The sequence below is a fragment of the Tiliqua scincoides genome, chromosome 1 (assembly GCF_035046505.1).
Source record: "Tiliqua scincoides isolate rTilSci1 chromosome 1, rTilSci1.hap2, whole genome shotgun sequence".
NCBI lineage: Eukaryota > Metazoa > Chordata > Lepidosauria > Squamata > Scincidae > Tiliqua > Tiliqua scincoides.
Window position 1 is genome coordinate 71,585,231 of NC_089821.1, and position 20,849 is coordinate 71,606,079.

At 43.5% G+C, this 20,849-nt stretch overlaps 1 protein-coding gene across 1 annotated transcript in view; it reads left to right on the forward strand.

The window, feature by feature from the left end:
• Nucleotides 1-20,849, forward strand: part of WNT10A (Wnt family member 10A) — a 53,614-nt gene that overhangs the window by 11,309 nt on the left and 21,456 nt on the right. The window contains exon 3 of the mRNA XM_066621188.1: nt 5,529-5,791. Within this exon, the coding sequence (XP_066477285.1) occupies nt 5,529-5,791 (263 nt within the window). The remainder of the gene's footprint in view (nt 1-5,528; nt 5,792-20,849) is intronic.

The window sequence follows — 20,849 nt, forward strand, 5'->3', positions numbered from 1 at the left end:
ATGAAAATTGAGAAAAGAACAGTTCTATCATTTTGGAGTAACCTCTCTCTGAAGCAGTCAGCAGAGCATATTTGTAAAGAGATCTGTGTAAGGTTTGGAATGGCAGGTTTTAGTGAGGTGCTTCAGTAGTGGCCTGCTGGGGTCAGGCAAAGTTTGTCTTTCCCCTAGGGCCAAACTAGATGTGGCTTTAAATATGTTGCTTGCCACTCTGACTTCTGTTAATTTTTATAGATATTGCCCTCCCCCAACCTGGATGGGGCCTGTTAACTCTTCCCCCTTGTGCAGATGTAAATTCCCCCCAGCTACTATCTGTTTAGGGGAGGAAGTATTCATTGGTGCCAGCACAGGCTGGGGGATTTTTGTTGGGGCTAAGATGTGAGGGGAAAGGGTTTAAACTCTCTTCCTTCACCCTTTGGCCCTGATCTGGATCATGTATGTACACATATGCCCACCACTGTAAAAAAAAGACCAAAGGGCCAGCAGTGTGTCAAAGGCAGCCACACACTTTCCTTGGAATAAGCCATATTGTATGCAGTGGAACTCATTTCTGAGTCGACATGCATAGGATTGCACTATAAATTATGTCATATACATTATGTCATAAGTTTTCTTGTGTCCTCGTCTAATGTGAAGCACAGCAACAGTTACAGACAGAAAAGGTCGGGTGGGGTAGACATGCACCAGAGGGATTAAAAAGTTTCCTTTCAGGGAGGTTGAGCAAATGGGTTTTTTCCTTCATGCTCAAGGCAATTGCCACATTTGAGACTGGGAAGGAATTTTCCTCTGGGTGAGACTGGCATTCTGTGCTATCTTCCATAGTAGTTTAGTGAGTACTGTTACTATGTAGCTCTCTGATGAGAGACTTTGAGCCCAAACCACATTTTTTATGAGGATGACACAAATGGTGTATCACAGTTAGACTGCTGGCCCATTTTCATAGGGAAAAACCTTTTCTTGAGAGAGCAATCTAATGTGGAAGTCATGAGGTGCAGAATCTTTTCCTGCCTGCTGATTCCCTATCTTGAAATTCCCGTTCCCTGAAAAGCCTCCCCCTGGTGCCTTTTCCCCTTATGGACTTCAAAATGTTGGGAAAAGTCACTGGCGTCGCTAGGAGAGTGCGGGAGGTGCGGACCGCACCAGGTGATGCACTGGGGGGGGTGACGCACCCTGGGGGAGCATGCACCAACATCACGGGTTAGGAGCTACCATGTCATGCCATACACCGTTGGATGCGGAAAGGCCAGCAGAGTGCAGTGCAAAAACAGAATTGAAATAGCTCCTTTCGTTCAAAAGTTATGGCCAAAAAACCTGAAGGAAAAATGCATGGAGCCCTATGGAAAGTGAAAGTGAGCTGTATCGCACGTTTACACGTGAGTAGGCACACTTGCCATAGTCCGTCGGAAAGGGCAGGCTGAGAGAAATCCAACGACACCAGAATGGTTCTGATCCAGTGAATGCAGCACCCCAAAAAAAGCCTGAGAAACTCCCCCCTCCCAGCTGTGTCTGAGTTCGAAATGAAGTGGCCATGTTTACTCATGAGTAGGCGGACTTGCCTTAGTGGAGGCAGGCTGAGAGGCTCTAAGGATGTCAGAATGGTCTTCATCCAATGAGTCCAGCACCCAAAAACACAGGAGAAGGCTGTTCCTCCCTCCCATCTGCCTCCCTCCCAATCTATGCAGCCCTATGGAAAGCAAAGCACCTGAATGGTCCTGATCTGATGGAGCTGCTCCAGAAGGCAGCCTCCCCCCCTAAAACGAACAAAAAAGAGGCTTGAATGGTAAGGGGAAAGTTTTCTATTTTGCACTTGCAAAGCCAGGAGGGTCTTTGTATTGATATGCCTGAAATAGAAGAACTTTAAATTGGGCACTGGGAGGGCTGGAAATCTCACTGATTCTTTTTGGGGGGGTGTTACTGCAGGCAGACTACAGAGTAAGCTCCATTGACCACTATGGGACTTACTTCAGAGTAGACATGCATAGGCTTGGGCTCACAGGCTGCAATCCTACCCACACTTTCCTGAGAGTAAGCCCCATTGGCCACTATGGGACTTACTTCAGAGTAGATTCACTTGGTGGAACAGGACTGGCTCCCCCTTATTTAATTATTTTATTTTAATTTAAGTATAATTATTTATTTTAATTTGCTTGATGATGTCACTTCTGGCGATGACATCACTTCCAATGGGTCCTTGACAGATTGTCGTTCTAAAAAGTGGGTCCCAATGCTAAAAGTTTGAGAACTGCTGCAATAAGTTGTTAGTAAGTTGACACAGGGTGCATTTGTGTGAGACTCTACAAGTTTTCAAAATCACTAAAATCAGAATTTGGAGGAATAATACCATCATGTTATATATCAATCAATGCATAATTTCATGCAGAATGCAATGAAACAAACCACATTGAAATATCTGTGTTATAACAAAAGGTACAGCCCAAAAACCGGTGGGGGCGGGGCAGTGGTACATCACCACGCCCACCTGGGGCATTGACCCGCCCACTACATGGGGTGACGCACAGGCCTCCCACATCTGGTGACGTGAATCCTAGTGACGCCACTGGGGAAAGTTGTGTTGAAAACCCTCTCCAGGGTGCAGTTTGCTATAGACAGTAAATGAACCAATGACCTGACTCAGCAACTTCATATAGGGGAGTCAAACAAGGTCCACAGGCCAGATCCAACCCATGGAAGCTCTTCATCTGGCCTATGGAAACTCTTCAGGATGTAGCTGCTGAGCTCTGCATGACCAAAGCTTGGAGGCCTCCAGTGCAGTTCCAATGTTTAGTGATACTTTGGAACCCATGATCTTGAGGAATCTTTCAAGATCTTGGGAGACCAAAGATGGTGGCCATCAGATTGTAGCAGAAGAAGAAAGACTGGGAGTCATAAAAGGAAGGAAGAGAGAGGTGGAGGCAGGAGGAGGGGAAGAAATGGAGAACAAGTGGGGAGATCCTGAGAGATCCTGAGGAAAATGGAAGAGAGAAATCACTTCCTGCTTCCAGGCACCATGAATGCTCTTTGGCCCTCTTTATGAAATAAGTTTGACATCTGATGTAGACAGTTATGTACATACATGAAGTGGAGGCGGGGAGGCTGTACCCTCTTAGGGGTTTCCAGATGAGGACCACATAGTGTATTTTACACATTTTAGCAAGCTGAAAAAAATCAATTTCATATAGGGCAGAGGCAAGTGATGCATGGCATACTGTCTGCCTGATCCATTGTGGAAACCTGGTTTGTTATGATTTGTTTATGCAGGTACAAAAACCACAATCATTTTATGGCACTGAAAAGTCAGTATGAGGAAACCTGATTTATTTTATTAGCATGGGTGAGGTTAACATTGAATAATTATGGTTTCAGGGTCTTAAAGCGTATGGCCCAGATGACTGAAAATGTGGGTTAGCGAGGCTGACACCACTCTGGCTATATTGAAAGGAGTGTAGTGAACAGAACTATGCTATGTTAAATGACCACATGGTTGGGGGAAAAAATATTTTAAGTAGCTGCAGACCAGATAAAATCTTATGGTGGGCCAAGATGTGGCCTCCAGGCCATAATTTGGAGACCCCTGCTCTACTTAGTCAAATGTATCCTACTGTGCTCTGTAGTTCTGCTTGTGGCATACTGTAACTTAGATGCTAGAATAGTCTGGGTGCTCAAAGTATTTTGAGTTTGATGCTGGAGATTGAACTCTCTGGCCTTTCTATCCCTTTCAGCCTTTGAAAAGGACCTGCCTTTTGAATCTTTAGAATAATGAATCAGCTTCAATCTGGTGTTGCAGACAGCATGGGCGATCTGTCAGTAGAAGTAGATTTTTGCACAAAGCTTGCTCTTCTCAGTCTTTGCCAGAGTATGCAGAAGGGTGCTGTAGAGGTATGTGGTATGTTTTCACTGCATGTGTACTTGTGAACCAGAGATTAGTGCTGTCAGCTTTGATTTTGCCAATTACAGTCTTGGGATGAAAGTAGGGACACCACAGTCTCCTATAGCAACTCTTTAGTGTATAGAATTTGGAACTAGGTGCTCCAGTGCAAGAATTATGGGTTTAGGTGACTCAACAGCCAGTATTTTGGTGCCTCTTAAAAAAAAAAAGTCACATTTTGGGATGTATTACCAGAAGCACTATATGTTGTAAGACACAACAATTGCTGTCTTGTCTCCATTGATCAGGTATTAGCAGAAAGATTCAGTTTAGGATTATTTCATTCTAAGAACTATGCACAGATGAGAGTAGTAGTGATAATGATCGAACCCAGCAGGATATATTCAAAGCACTATGGATACCTTTCTAGATCAAAAAAGAGATGAAGGAATATATGAATGGCTTTAAAGGAGAACATTTTTGTTATAAAGAGGAAAGCAGATGTATGCTTCATGGAGGACCACAAGGAAGTCAAAGAACGAAATTGAGTTCTGTTATAAGCAGGTGAACCTAAGTGACATTTTAAAATAACCAGATTTTTGATACAATCAGTTTTTCCTTTTAAAAAAAAAGGAGCTCAAAAAAGGTTCAGAGTATGGGACAATGTTTGCTAAAGAATCAGTAAGCTGTAAGACCCTTTCCAGAGGTGATGGTGCCAGTCTGTCTTCTATAGATGAAGTAGTAAAGGAAGGTAAAGGATGGTAACTTTAGAAAACAACAGATCCTATAAGTGAAAATTACAGTAACTACAGAGATCTAAAGGTATAGCCCAAATAGGACTACCTGAAAGTGATGTAAAGTCTATGCATCCCTTTTTGTTTTAACTTGGGGAGGGGGGTCTTCTGAACTTTGTCCTTCTAAATGTTACTGTTTCAAAAGTATAGGAACATGTATGGGTTTTGAGCATTGCCTCAAGATAAAAATATCCTTAGGCAAGAGAAAGGTTTGTTCAAAGAAAATAAATAGATAAGAAGAATGCTCCATTTGGCATTTTCTAATTTCTTAACCTAAAGAAATGTAGTAAACGGTATAGAAACTTCATCGCCAATATGGTATCATTTTAGCTCATGAAATACAATCAACTATTTATCTATATCTTCACCACTATCTGGAAAAATATTCCAACTCTTTGAACAATCAAGAAATGGAAGCAGTTATCAAGGGAGTTGACAGAGTTTCTTCGGCTGAAATCTCTTCCTTTTGCTATGCAGGTTTCATATTTAGCTTGAAAAGTAGTCATTGCAGTAGATATTGTCCATCACCTAGATTTTGGCATTTTCCTCAAAGTCTGTTGACTTTTTTTCTTCTTCTTTCTTTTGGAATGTGAGACTTGTTTAGAATTTCTGGTAGAATAAAATTCTAATTTACCAGAATTAATCTGGTAAAAATTAAAACAAATTTTTAATATGTTTTTATCTGTTTGTGAAATTATGTTTTAATCTGTTTTATATGTTGTTAGCCACCCTGGGTCCCTTTTTGGGAGAAGGGCGGGATAAAAATAAAGTTTTATTATTATTATTATTATTATTATTGTTATTATTATTATTATTATTATTAGCCTTGGGGACATGACAATGGCCTTACTGATCACCTGTCTCCTTCTCAGCTCTTTCTCCAATGAGATCCTTGGCCTGAAGCTGCCACTGGAACCTGTGCTCAATGCCAACACAGTTTGCTTGACCTTGCCCGGTCTGACCCGGCGACAACTGGAGGTTTGCGTGCGGAATCCTGACGTGACGGCATCTGCTATTCAAGGCATCCAGATTGCTATCCATGAGTGCCAGCACCAGTTCCGTGATCAGCGCTGGAACTGTTCTAGCTTGGAGACTAAGAACAAGATTCCCTATGAAAGCATCATCTTCAGCAGAGGTGAGAGACCCTCTTCTCTTCCTACTGAAGGCTCTATGAAGTCTCTGAGGAAGCAAACTTACAGCATTTAATGAGGCGCCAAACTTGCTAAAAATAATTTAAAGAAATTGCAACATTGGAATTTGATGAATATGAGCCCATTTCTTAAAGCTTTGAGGCAAGCTGATAGGAGATTAGAGATGCTGGCAAATTTTGTCAGGTTTGGATTTGGAAAAGACTTTCAGAGGTTTGTAAAGCTCACTTTAAAGGAAGGGTGAGCTTCTTAACCCTCCAGAATTCTTCTGCACTCAGAGAAATTGGCTGGATCTCTTCCTCTTTTCTTGTGTTTATTGGTCTGAGACAGTGATGGAATGATCAGCAATGGGATGGGGGAGGAGGAGTTTTTTCTCTTTCTCTTCTTCCCTCATTTCCATTGAGATGTCCCAAAGGAACATTGTGCATTTCTTCTTTAGAACCAACATATTTAGTAGCAGCATGCTGGAATGAACAAGAAGGGAGAGAGGAAGAAAATTTCTTCTCAGCCCTATATCACTGCTATAGGTTTTCAAAGGAAATGGGGGGGGGGGTAGAATCTAATACTGCTGCCCTAGATTGGTAAAGAAAGGGACTGTGTTGTTTTGGGGTTAGGAGCTGAGTGGGCATTTACCAAATCTCAAATTGAATAGGAAATTATTCAGTTTTTTTCTTGATTTTTTTTTTGGGGGGTGGGGGAGGATCTTCATCCAATTTAGAGATGAATCTGAAAAACTTCCTACCTGAGATACAGAGGCTTTAGCAGGTGCTTTATTGTGAAATTGAGGTGCTCGTCCTCTCTAGATTGAGTAGCATCCAGAGCTTTTGTGCGGTGATCTATCACTGGACGCTTCCTTCTTAGGAAGGAATGTTTCATGCACTCAAGAATCCCAGTGGTCCATATAGAACACACTGCTGGGTTTAAATTTAAAACTGCTAACAAAGCAAAAAGTGAATATTCAGGAATTCTTAACAGTTAAGGTAAAACTAATGTGTGAGTGATCCCACCTGTACTCTTCTCCTTAAGAACATAAGAAGTAGTATGTTGGATTTGGACAAGGTCTACCTAGTCCAGGATCCTTACAAGAATCACTACTTGCAGCAGTGCTTAGTAATACACTGGAAACCAGCTAGTGAGTCTCTACTTGTGCCAGTTTTAAGGAGCAGTGATTCTATCTATATCCAGTTAGCAAGTAGTCCTACATGGGGGAGGCAGATCACAAGAGTTTAAAGGTGTATAATATATTGCTTGTCTCATGGATTCTCTGGCATCAAAACATATCATAGGCTCTTTCCCAGCAACAAAGCAATCCAAGAGTTGCGTTGGGGAATGTTGCTTAGCAGAGGATAGTTATACGCAGACAAGGAAATGATGGTTATCAGTCTGAAAACCCTAAGGAAATCTTTCACAACTAATTGAATTAGACAATTTCCATACAAAGGCTTTCATTAACTAGTGGAACTTACTGCCACAGGATATGGTCCAGTACTCACAAACTTAAAATTAAAAGAGATGGGGTGTCTCTGTGAATGATAAAATATAAAGAGTGTTTGAGTCCTCTTGCATGTTTTTTTTCCAGCACTGCTGTTTTCTCTATACTTTTCCATGCATTTTTGGTATTAGAAGTATTTGCTAAACCTACTGCAAACAACTTTTCTTCATTACAAATTATTGCTTAGAGGTAACAGAAAATAAAACTGAAGTCTTGAACCTCCCATTTTGTAGCAAAGTGCTCAAGTGGGTGATGGTGACTCAACTCCAGAAGATTTTGGATGAAACTGATTATCTGAACCTTTTCAGTCTGGCTTCTGGCTGGGGTTTAGAAGGGAAACAGCTTTGGTCACCTTGCTATATGACCTTTACTGGAAATGGGACAGAAGGAGTGCATTCCTGTTGGTTTTGTTGGATGTCTCCATGACTTCCAGTACAATTGACCATAGTGTTCTCCAGGAATGCATGACCAGAATGGGACTTGAGGGCACAGCTTGGTCCTTCCTGGAGAGCAGATTCCAAAATGTGGTATTGGGGGATTCCTGCTTGATGCAATGGACTTTGGCTTATGAGGCCTGAAAGGGATCTGTTTTGTCCTTGTCTTACATGAAACTACTAGGGGAGGTAATTGGGGGGCAGATAACATAACTTTATGTCACCATTCTACCTTGTACTGAGGAAGATGGGAAGTCCTGAACCACTGCAGGCTGGACAGGCTGATGAGGATAAACAAGTTGCAATTAAATCTGGAGAAGATGGAAGTACTGTTAGTCATGAGACCTGCAACCTAGGGAATGGATTATTAATCTGTTCTAGATGGGGTTGCACTCCCCCTGAAGGATCAGGCTTGCAGTCTGGGGGTGTTCTTGGACTTGGCATTGTTTCTGGAGATCTAGGTGCTGGTTGTGGCCCATAATGCTTTTGTTCAGCTTAGACTGGTGCCAGCTATGCCCTGTCTAGGATCAGTAAGTCCTGGCTACACTTACCCATGCACTTTACAGTATTCCAGTATCAATGTGACATGTGGGACTGACTGTGAAGGCCATCTAGAAATTTCGGTTTGGCCAGAAAGTTTCTGTTTGAGTACTGACTGGTGCCAGAAAGTTTGAACGGGTCACTGTCTCTGGTTATATTGGCTACAATGGTTGACGTTCTGTTCTTGGGTCGAATTCAAGGTGCTAGTTACTAAAGTTCTAAATGGCTTAAGACCAAGGTACCAGAAGGACTGTGAACCAAATCCTATCCAACTTTCCAGCCATAGTGTAGCTGTGCCCATGGGATGTGTGCTGCATCCTGTGGAGGGAGGGTAGTCATGGAGGCCTCCATAAGGTAAGGGAATGTTTGTTTCCTTGACTCAGGGCTGCATTGCAGCTGCACCAGTGCTGGAAAGTTTGCTAGGATTGGGCTCTGTGTCTCCTGAGGATTGAGGAGACTTGTCCCTGAGATCAACAGGGCGGGACCTTCTTATAGATACTGCTATCATCTGAAGCTTGACTGGTGACAATACAGGAAACTGCCTTCTCCATGGTAGCATTCTGCATGTGGAACTCTCTGCCACTTGAGCTGAAATCGGCTTCCTCTCTGTTTGTATTCAGCAGCAACAGCTGAAGACCCGATTTAGACTGCAGTCCTATGCACACTGTTCTGGGAGTAAGTCCATTGAATTCAACACAACTTACTTCTGAGTCAACATGCTTAGCCTTGTGCTGTTAGTTTCTAGTGCATTTGGGGAATTAACTTAATTTTTGCTGCATTGTTTTTTGTTTAGTTTGGTTCTTTATTTATGTATTTAAAAGATTTATACCCTGCTTTTCCTAAAAAATAAGAAAAGTGGCTTAAAGTATTAAGTATTAAGTGGCTTAAAGTATTAAGTAAAATACATCGGAACAAAAACGTATAAAAATTTACATACTATTCATAAATTAAGACTGGAGAGTAAGAACAGACAAAAAGAAGCACAAGTCCTCGCTTAAAGTTATCGATAGGTTCTTGAAAATTGCAACTTTAAGCATAATTACTTCTACTGAAACAAATTTATCAAGCGTTACAAGAATTATGTTCCTACCATATATTTCTGGTCACAAAAACATCACCAACCTTCTGAATAAGACCTAAAAGACTTTTAATACTGAACATTGAAATAAATGTAAGTTTTCCAGGCCAAAGAAAACCCACACAGACATGGGGAAAATGTGCAAACTCCACACAGAAAGTGGCCCCAACTAGGAATCAATTTTTTTCCTTCATTTATTTTATAATGAAACAACTTTAAGTGAGAACTTGCTGTATTCATTCACATAGCATATAATTAATCTATGAAATTCCCTGCCACAAAATGTGGGGATGGCCACTAACTTAGATGTCTTTAAAGGAAAATTAGACCTCTTGGAGGATAAGTCTTATCAATAGCCACTAATCATGATGGCCATGTGCTGTCTTCCAGATTCAAAGGCAGTTTGCCTTTCAGGACAAGTGGCAGGGGAGCAACAATGGGAAAAGGGTATGGCCCTATTGCTTGGTTGTAAACGTCTCTGAGGTGTCTGACTGGCCACTGTGAAAAACAGGATGCTGGACTAGATGGGCCTTTGGCCTGATCCAGCAAGGCTTTCCTCATGTTCTCAACTCAGTGGGGAGTTGGTCTTCAGTTATTGTCTTCAGAAGCCTTTTCCCAGAAAGGCTGGGATTATCTTTTTGCTGTGTGTGCATGCTCAAGCGTGTGTGCACATGGGGAGAAGAGGATTACTGTTGTTGTAGCAAACCCCTTGTACTGTAGCTGTCAGCTGCCAATCCTGGGGAAAAGATACATTTCTGATACAGATTGATTCATCAACTCTCAAGGCATAAGGTTTATGGTTGCCAGTTTCAAACACATCTTTGCACACTGAACTAGATGAGATTATGGAGATCTATGATTGCATCTCCTGACTGTAATTGTAGGCAATTTTTTAAAATTACAATTTGCCCCTTTAGGATAAATTTACATGTCTATAAAATAGTCTATACAAATACTACCCCCTTTAATAGAGCAAATACCAGCTTTTGCTAGGAGGGGGGATTTTTATTGGAAAAGCAGTGTATAGGAAGGGTCTAAAACCCTACTGCCAAGGTTGTGATCAGACTCTGCCCTTCCCCTATGGTTGCAATATTTAAAGAGAGAAGATATCTAAATATGGCTGTCCATGTCATTCTGACATCTCATTTCGTTTGGCTCTTAGTTTTTTCTCTTAGCACAGGTCTATGCCATTCTAGTATTTGCATATTAGATGGTTTTGAAATGCAACTGAAGTTACTTTAAAGGAAAAAAAAAAAAACACTACATCTTCATTGATTGACCTGTTATTTTCTGTTAGGTTTCTTGTGCTTATCTACATTTTCATAATGATAGTCAAAAGGCCATCTGGGAAACAGTCCAGTGCTTAGTGTGTTTCATTCCACAATCCCAACCCTACGAAGAAAAAAACAAAAAAACAAAAACAAAAAGAGGAGACATCATGAGGGACTTCTATGCTTTTCTCACAACTGCTCTGTTTTGGGAGGAGGTCATCTCATCAAATCTGGCATGTGGTCTTCCTTCTTCGCACTAAGGGTGCTGTTCAAACACATCTGTAGTTATTGAGCCAAAGTGAATTTTCATATGTCCACATGGAATGAAGATGTGGGTCTTTCTAGACCAGGGGTGTTAAACATAAGGTCCGGGGGCCGGATGTGGCCTGGAGAAACTTTTTATCTGGCCCTCGGGCTCTCAGCTGCTGAGCAATGCTGAGGTCTCACTGTTGAAAGGTGGCCTGCATGATGATTGGGTTCCCCCATATCTTGAAATACGATCAAGACTTGTGCATCTTCTCTTCTTTCATTTGAAGCTAATGAGTTCCTATACAAGAACAGAGTGCTTATTTCTGCTTTTGACCTGTTTAATGACATCTCTTCCTGCCAAATGACATCATCACTTCCAGCCCTCAGAAGGCATCATGAATGATATTTGGCCCACTGTATGAAATGAGTTTGACACCTCTGGTCTAGACTGGGGTCTCCAAACTTTTTGGCCAGAGGGCCACATCAAATATCTGGCGTGGTGTTGAGGGCCGAAAAAAAATTTAAATATAAAATTTAAATAAATAGATGGAATTTAGAGGAGTGAATAAATGAATGAATGGGCTCATTCATTCAATCTCTCTGGCCCTCAGAACACCCTCCAGACACAATCAGAGCACAGTTCTGGTCATGTTCAGCTGAGTGGGCCACAGGCTTTCAGGCAGGAAAGAGGCTCGCTATGGGTCACATCTGGCCCCTGGGCCGGGGTTTGGAAACCCCTGGTCTAGACAGTAGAAAACTGTTAATTTTGAACTCCATGATACGGCCAGCGATACCTGCCAAGGTCTAAAGTTTCAAAAAAAAGCAAACTGAAATAAGATAACTGAGGGTCCAATCCTATGGATCTTACTGTCAGCAGTACATACTGGGTGTTACAAATGTGCTGTAAAGCATGTTCTTGTCACCTGGGGAGCAAGGAGCGCAGGTGCTAGACCATCACCAGTTGGCGCTGAGCGTCAGCTCAGGATGATGGCACGGAGCAGCCAGTGCTAAGTATTACCACCAGCCAGCGGAGCAGTTTTTCAGGGCAGGAGGAGGGCAGGGGAAGGTGGAACTTGGTGGGGAGAGGAAGATTGTGCCCAGGAGGGGGGGCGGAGATCGCGGAATCTGGGATAATCTTTCCTCTGCTGCCATATCCTGTACTCCCTCCGTTACTGGAAAGCCCAACATAGGCCTCTTGATTCTGCACCTGCTCAATAGTGTGTGCAGATCCAAGGTGACTCATTGTCACTGGCTGTGTTCTACCTGGGATAAGGAAGCAGATACTCCCTTACCCCAAGGAGACTCCAGCAGCTGCCTCGGTACCCACAGGATACTGTGGCAACCATTTCGGTGCTGCTTTTCCTCTTACTCTGGAGCAGATAGGATTGGGCTTCCTGATAGTTTATATTGACTCCAATTCTGGTTTAACTGTCACAGCTTCCCCCAAATTATTTTGGCGAACATCTGTTGATGAAGAGGTAGCCCTCTCTCACAACAGCCTTGCCCCCCCTCAATGCCCAGGTTTCCCTGCAGAATAGCATTGATCATTAGACCAGTTCAGGCCTACAGTCTGTCGTGTTTGTGACTCACTCTGTTATTACAACAGAGAACATCATACATTCTGCTTCTCCCACAGCACCTGGCACCACAGCCCCCTTGAACAATTCAGAGGCCGTTCTTGTCAGGGATCATGACTCTGCCTAGCTATGAAGCTTCTGCAGTGCATGTGTTCCCCTGAATAATGGAACAAGAATGGCAGCACCTCTTTATACCTATTAGAAAAACAAACAGCCCTATCTTCCATACTAGAGCTTGGACTTTGACAAGGGTGTGCGGAAAGGATGGCAAGGACATTCATGAGTCCCTTTTCACTTGCATTATTGCTGTTTCTGGGGAGGGGGGATGAACTATATCTTGCTTAGTCTCACTGGGGAATTCATTGTGCTTACAAGGATGGTTCTTAGTAACTTGAAGTGACAGATCCCTTGAATCTTTTATGCCGCTTCCCACTTCTGCCACCATCAGTTCAGCCGTGCGTGATTCTCATTTTAAATAATTTGTGGATCGCGCTTTTGAGGCGAAAACAGTTTCTTAAGTCTGAAACCTTCTCCTCTGATCCTGGCTCAGCTAGGCAGGATGAGTGAATTGGATGGACCCCAAAGTTCTGTGCCTAAGATCTAATTCAACAGAAGACCTGAAGAAGGTAGATGTGAAGCAACTTTATAGCATTGGAATAAAGAGGCAATCTGTGGTTTCATAGGAACCAAAAATTTGTGTCTTTTTGGGCCCAAGAAAATAAGGATGTATCTATATTAGTGTTTCTCAACCAGTGGTACAAGTAACACCAGTGGTGGTGTATGGTGGTACTTGTGAGACTCCTGGACACCTGCTACCCATTCGTGAGACCAGGAACATGACACAACAGACAGTGGTAGGAGGTTCCAAAGCATGCTTTTCCACACTCAAAGAAAGCCCTCCTGTTCACCCTGAGCCTCTTACTGGTGTTTGTCATGTTGCATCTGACTTCTCAGCCCAGAAGTAACTAGTAATGATGTCATGGTAATGATGTAACTGGTAATGATGGTAATGATGTCATTACCAGTTGCTTCCAGTGGTACTTCGTAAAGGTGAATCATGTGAAGTGGTACGGCGGAGGACAAACATTGAGAAACACTGATCTAGCTGTTTTTTTTGTGTGTTTTTTTTTTTACCAATCTTCTATGGAAAATCATACTGGAAGTTGGTGTGCTGTGCTTGGGATGTTGTGGAAGGATTGGGTGGTTTCCGACGCTCCTTCTGTTTTGCTACTGGGGTTTTCAGACCTACTAGTGCAACATGCAGAAGTGTGTCTTTTAAAGTCTCACGCTATCCCACTTCATTGCCTTTTTCTCCATCCCTTCTGGCTTGTTATGAAAGCTGTTTCCTTTTTTCCATTTGAAATCCTCTGTTGGGCTGGGGAGTTGTTTTGTGACTTTGCGTATGTGATTTGAAGTGGAGAAACGGTAGGTGGAGAAAGGTTTCAATGCTCCTTACCCGGTCACTTCTTCATTTTAAACTTTCTTTTTCTTTCCTTAAAATGGCACTGGGGACTGTTACATGCATTCACATGTGCCATTTGTTGGTTTTCTCTTTAAAGTGGGGAAAAGTGCAATGCCTATTGGAACTTTGATCCTGGATGCTATAATCAGCAAGGAGCCCATGTGGCATAACAGAGAAGTGACTGAATTCCCCCAGCCAGGACTATGGCAGCCTGGAGGGCTCTAGCAGCTCTAGAGACATACTAATGCTCAGTTCTAGCTCTTTCAACACAAGCCTCTTGGCAACTTGTTCTGTAACATGATGCTAAGGCTTCTTAACAGGACAGGAGAGTGACAGGGGCTTAGCTGGAACAGTGAAAGAATGTATTCTCAAGAAAGTAGGCACAGAGGTTGAGAAGATCAGCTGAAGTTATTCAGTCTACTCTCCTTTCCCCACCTACAGTTGCAGTTTATCTGCAGTTATTCAGCTGTGTGTGTAATGTACATTAAACATCACTTAAGGTATTGAGGTAGTAGATGATCCACCTTTTTCTTTCTTCCTTTTCCTCAACCAAAAGCGTTTATCTGAGTGGCAAATTCTTCTTCCTTTCAAATGCTTGTCCTTTTCTCATAACAAACTAACCCTTTTCAGCTCCTAGCTTTTGGTACTTGTTATGCATCAAAATGTCTTAATACTTATGACTGATCAAGGTGCTCAGCCAAGGTGCCTTCGAATTCTAAGGGAAGAACGCATTCAATATTTAGCTGATTCTTTGGGCTCTTGCCAGGGCCAATCAAACTTTGATAGTTATTACTCTACAGCAGTGGTTCTCAAACTCCAAGGGAGTTCGAGCCTTGCAGTAAGTCCTTGTGGGGGCGGGAGGGGAGGAAGCAACGCGATCCCCAGGATCGTGTTGCTAAGGGAGCTGCAGGGGCTTAGCTGGACTTACCAGTCCCTGCTGCAGCCTTCTGGGGGTGTGGGGAGCTCTGCGCAAGCATCTTCAAGACTCTCCATGTCTTCAAAAGTGCAGCGATTGCGCGCCACCTCTGCAAAACAGGAATCGCTGTGCTTTCGTTTTTGAAGACATGGGGAGCCCTGCAGATACTCATGCAGAGCTTCCCGCACCCTTGGGAGGCTGCAGGAGGCTCTGGTCAGCCAAGCCCCTGCAGCCCCCTTAGCGACGTGATCCTGGGGATTGTGTGGCTGCCTCCCCTCTGCCCCCTCACTGCCCCTTAAGGGGGCAGAGGCCAGGGCCTTCAGGCTGGGGCGACACCTCAGTTTGAAAAGCCCTGCTCTACAGAGTAGGATACTAGTTACTGTATCTGTGATGGAATTAGTTGTGAATTTCCTCTCTGAGAGCTAGTTTGCTGCCCACATCCCATAAATAGTGTTTTGTTTTTTTAATGACAAAAACAAAACCACAAAATACCACATTTTGGTGTTTAAGGTATTTTCCAGAAATTAAAATAGATTAAATTTCCAGTTAGAAATAATACAGTGGCTGCATCTGCTGACACTATATCACCTACCTGGTACACTTTTAAAGCATATTATAAAATTAATTTTAAAAAAAGAGATTTTAAAATAAAAACAGGTAACACCGCTTTCTGCCTTTTTCATTTTTTTTAGATCACAAAATTTGCAGAAAAATAAATAAAATCATATATATATACAGAGAGGGAGAGAGAGAGAGAGAGAGAGAGAGAGAGAGAGAGAGAGAGATTTTAACCGAAATAAAAGGGTAAGCATATTGGAGATGAGCTGCCTTTTTATATCACATAAAATTCCAAGGATGGGGAAAAGTGGTGATGAAGGCTGCAATCCTATCCACACTCACCTGGGAGTAAGTTCCATTGACTATAGTGGGACTTACTTCTAAGTAGACATGTAAAGGATTGGGCTGGAAGAATTTGTGAGATGCTGTACATGTATGTGCCATGTATCTGCCTTTCTCATGTGACATCTTTGTCAATGCAGTCAGGTGTGAGAGGGTGCTCTTTTAGGCTGCGATGTGAGGCTCCAGAATATGATTCTTTAGAAAGACGATCATTTAGTCAAGACTTGGTTTTCAGGCTCTTTAGGTCCTTTTGCAGACCTAGGAGGTTCCAGCGTCTGCTCAGCCTTGGATTCATGATGTAACAAGTTGCTATTACTTGGCCTCAGTTCCTCATCTGTAAAATGGGACTGTGGTGACCTGTGTCTCAGAATTGCTGAAAAACAACACAAAATTGCATGTTAGTGTTAAGTAAAAATGAGGAGTGTATGGTTAATGTCCTCTGGGAAATCCTGCTCAGAGGAGACTGTCTCATGTCTCCACAGTGCAGCCCCCTGCAGCTAGAATGAGCAAGGTCTCAGGGGCTGCTTTGGAAGACGGAGGCAGGCAAGTCACGATCTGCAGTAAAGAGCTGAAAGTCTGGCACACTGCCAGTCCCTGGCGGGTTCACCTGTAGTTTAATTAGGGAAAGAGGGAGGAGGGGCAGAAGAGAGGGAATGGGAGACATGTAGCAACTAGCTGGGTGCATCGCCTTCAGAGGAGTTGGGAAGGGGAAGCAGTAGGCAGCAACATGTGGGGCAAATCAGGCTCTCCCTGTGCCCCAGGAGAGAACTTTTCCTCTCTTTTGGACCTTGCTAAATGTCACATTGGTCACCTCTCTGCTAAGACACACCTTGACTAGGTTGGAGATTTGGAGAATCTCAGATCAGAGAGATGTCAAAAAATGGGTATTAACAATTGGTCTGGAAGACTAGAAAGTACAGCTCTTACCTGCATGCTTAAAATGTTGTTGCTGTATAATCACATGTAGGGGTAGGGGTTTGGGGAGGGTGTTTGTGTGTGTGCAAGATTTCTGCCAATGTAGCTCTGTATTCTTCTGTCTGTTTTGCTGTGAGTCTGGACCCTCCAGTAGAATCAGATTCGTCAGCATTTGGCAGAGAAAAGCAGGTGCTTTTGTTTCCCTTTAAATCAACAAGGGATTCAAAGTACTTCTTTTGCCTTCATGGTTTTCCTCAGAAAACAGACTTACAGGGCCCTCTACTGCCCACCATCCCCCAAAAGGCAGCTCTAGTCCATATTGCTGCTTAGCTGTTTGGTCAACTTACCTGTGCAGTGGGGATCTATGAGAACTGGGATGGTGGCAGTTACAATTCCAGTGTGACTGTAGAATAGTGCTTCCCGGGTAGCGAAAGGCTCGCTGCTAAATCCATTGGTAGAATATGATGTTGCAGCTACGTATTGGATTCATACTGGTGTAGTGTTTGTGTTGTACTGGCACCGATGACCAGAAAAGTGGACACCGTGCTTTGCTGACAAGGCACGATCTGTGCCAGGAACCAAAATGAATGAAGATGGCATGGAAGAATAGAACTTGGATAGAATCTTGTGCTCACTTACGGATCAGCGAGCAGCGCGCCTTCTCCCAATGATGGTGTCACATTATTCCAGCAAAAGAGGTGGCATCAGTGAATCACCCCCACTGAAGTAAAGGCAGAGGCCAAGATGACCAGCACTGATGTCCTACCCCTCCACACTGCAGGATAGAATTCTGACTGACTTGGGAGTTAGTCAAGCACACTTTCAGGAGTATATAAACCCCAGAAAGGGAACAGAGCTCGTACATCAAGATGTGTGGCTTGGAGCTATGTCATTGTCTCTCCATGTCTAGAAAATTATGGGCACACAGATGAGAATGTTTCTTCGAGGTGGGCTGTTTGCCTTGGACGTGACACAGATCCCTAGGACAGTGGTGGCAGGAAAAATAAAGAACTGGGGAAAGGCTTTCACATTATTTCCTTACAGCATCACTCTGTAGGTGTTGTTCCACCTACACGACTTTGTATTGAGTTGTGTAATCTGTTGTAAGCTCCTTTGAGAATCTCTTCGATCGAAAGGTGGGATATAATTTTTAAAAATAAATTCTGGTGATAGGAGATTTGGTGAAACCAAGCAGCCAAAGCTGCTAACAAAGAAAGAAGTTGAATTCTTTTTTTCTAAGAATCCTTCCAGGCTGACTGCTGCCGGAATCCAGGAACAGACATTCAGCATGGACTGCAAAGCCACAACTGCAACTGAGGCTTCAAAAACAAAGCACTCTACACAGGTAAGCAAAGGGGAAGATTCTTCAGGGAGGGGCAATTATGTCACACACAGTATGACCCCTGAATATCCTCTAGTATGGGCTAGTCCTCTCTGACACCCATGGCCACTGAATGTCTCCTTCTTTTGCAATATGGAGAAACTGCACGTTGGCTGCACAACTCTGCCTCCCTCAAAGAGTTTTATCAGTGTCTCTTCTACAGGGGAGTCAGGGCAAAGTAGACATTGTGTGCAGAGGAGCTTGCTTGGCCACCAACCCTTCAGTGTCGATAAGTTCCCACCATGCATTGGAGAAGGCCATGGGCGGTGAACACTGAACATTCTACTTATTAATGTGGCTAGCTGAATGTTCATTAACTCATTCTTGCAGGACAAGATCGAGGGAGTGGAACAAACAGTAACTGGAGAGAGACTTCCACTGCATCTCCCTAGATCAGGTAGGTGAGTATTGTCTCAATGACTATATTATCTTTTCCAACAGCTGAATCTCCAAATAGGACATCCAGGGGAAAGGTTTCAGCCCCCTTTCTTTTAACATGCATTTCCCAGACCCACATCAGAACGCAGTCATTGGACCTGTCTGTTGCAACTGCTACTCATTTTTAATGAGAGCTAGGATGGCGTGGTGGTTCTGGAGTTGAACTTAGACCTGGAAGATCCAGGTTCAAATCAGAGTTCTGCCATGAAGCTTCCTGGGTGACCTTGGACCAGTCACGATCTCTCAGTCTCACCTACCCCACACAGTTGTAATGAGGACAAAAGTGGGTGGGAGGAACTATGTACACCACCCTGGGCTCCTTGTAGGGAGTGTGTTATAAAAGTGAGAACAATAAATAAATTACTGACTTTGTTTTTTTCTTTTTACAGGGTGCTATCCAACACGTATGAAGGCAGGGAAGCCCCCTTCTCACCAGAGCCATTCAGATCACAAGCAGAGCTGGAGTAGTGACCATGGGAAACAGCTTGCCCTTATGTGGGGCTGTCACCTGTATTTTTCTCCCCAGGCTCCTGTGTCTCTCAGAAGTATACAGTGTTCCCTCTAAGCTGTGCAGTTGTGCAGCTTGAATCTGAGTTCCATGCAGCTCAGAGCTTGGCTTTCCTGGAAGTCCAGCAATGATGTATTCTCAGAGATGCTACCACACAGCCATGGAATGGGTCTGCACAATGGCACACACCCCTTAGAGGGAACACTGGAAGTGTATGACAGACAGGAATGTAACACAGGGCATAGCAATTTAGTGAAGGGGTAGGCTGCACCTGTTAATTTGCTGTCTGTCCTTTTACTTTCAGAGGCGTAGGAGCCCTGCACAAATAAAAAGGTTGACCAAGCCATATCTCTGTGATGCTGTCAGAACTTCACCAATAGTAAAATAAAAACAGTAACTGTTTTTCAGCCTTGTCTCTGTTCTGATGGTTCGCAGATCAGGAAGTACCCGCCACAACTGCTATAAACTTCAGATGTCCTCAGCTGCACAGTGGGAGGAGGGCAGTGCATTCTCCACCACAGCTTTACACCAGAGGTCTCTAGATTTTGTCCATGTCTCTCAACCACAAACAATGGTGGGATGGGATGGGGTCCTAACAGCTTAATGTCCTCCTGATTCTCTCTCCTGGCTACTGCTGTTGTGATAATAAGCCAAGCAGTATTGCTGCCATGTAATGGAGGGGGTGATTAATAACAAGGTGTGCTGGGGAAATAGCCAGCAGACACTGGCAATCAACCAAATTAACATGGGAGAGGCACATGGCTGGGTGGGATGAAGGAAACTGTGCAAACTGCAACACATCCTGGGGCATGAACGCATCATAAAGTTGCAGAAATGAAGCTACTGGTCCATATTCCAGCCACTCTGTTTGGTTCTCTTGCAAGCAGGTGTGACTTTTCCCAGGCTTTTCTTCTGCTACATGCAAGAAGAAACGAATGTGCTTCACTTGTGCTGTACTACTGAGTTACAGCTCCACATAGGGCCCCTTCAGTATTGGGATATATAGTGGGGATGTTTGGGTGTTGTTCATAGCTTGGCCCCATGAGTAGGGCATTGCTTTCTAAAGGAGTTGGGAGCTCTAGTGGGGTTGGGAACTCTAGTCCCATTTCCTGTACCTTTTCTGACTGACCTCTTTGTTGCTAGTAGGTTGCCCAAAAGATGGTTTTGGCTTGTGGAGGCCACAATTACATTTCCCAGGAATGGCGGATTTAGACTGTTATATAGTGGGTCCATGCGAATAAAGGAAGGCATAGAGATAACAGCTCAATACATTTATTCCATCTTCAGAACAGGACCTGGCAATGAATCTGACACAAGGCAAACACCCCTGGCTTTTATACCCTTTAGCTCCGCCCAGACTTCCCATGATTGGTGCAGTTGAAACATTAAACAGAGGGCCAATCGGATGGTAGGATTTCGATCCCTCACCCGATTGGCCAGCAATAAGTCTGAGCCAATCAGTTATGCAGGATTTTGATCCTGCATAACTTGCATACATAACACAGACCTATCTCTGCTGTTTCCTGTTGCAGTACTGCTTCCTACTGAGTTACCAGGAAGCTGATGGCATTGTCTGCAAGGTGCTTGCTCTTGTGATTGTTGTTTGACTATATGCCTTTCATCCCTGCACTCCCTTGCAAAATGCTTACGTCCTTCACACAGAAACCAATGCAAACACTGCATGCCATTATGTGCAGATGGTTTGTAGAATTATTGCAGTGGAACTTGACTGCTTCTCTTAAGGGGTTTGTCATTTTGGGGTACTATGTACTAGCCTCCTATTCATTGGGTTAGGAACTGACACTCCTTATTCATACCCATGGCTGAGAACACAACGGGCGCTGTGGGATGATTTGACAGCTTGCTTATGCATTGTGTGGGGGT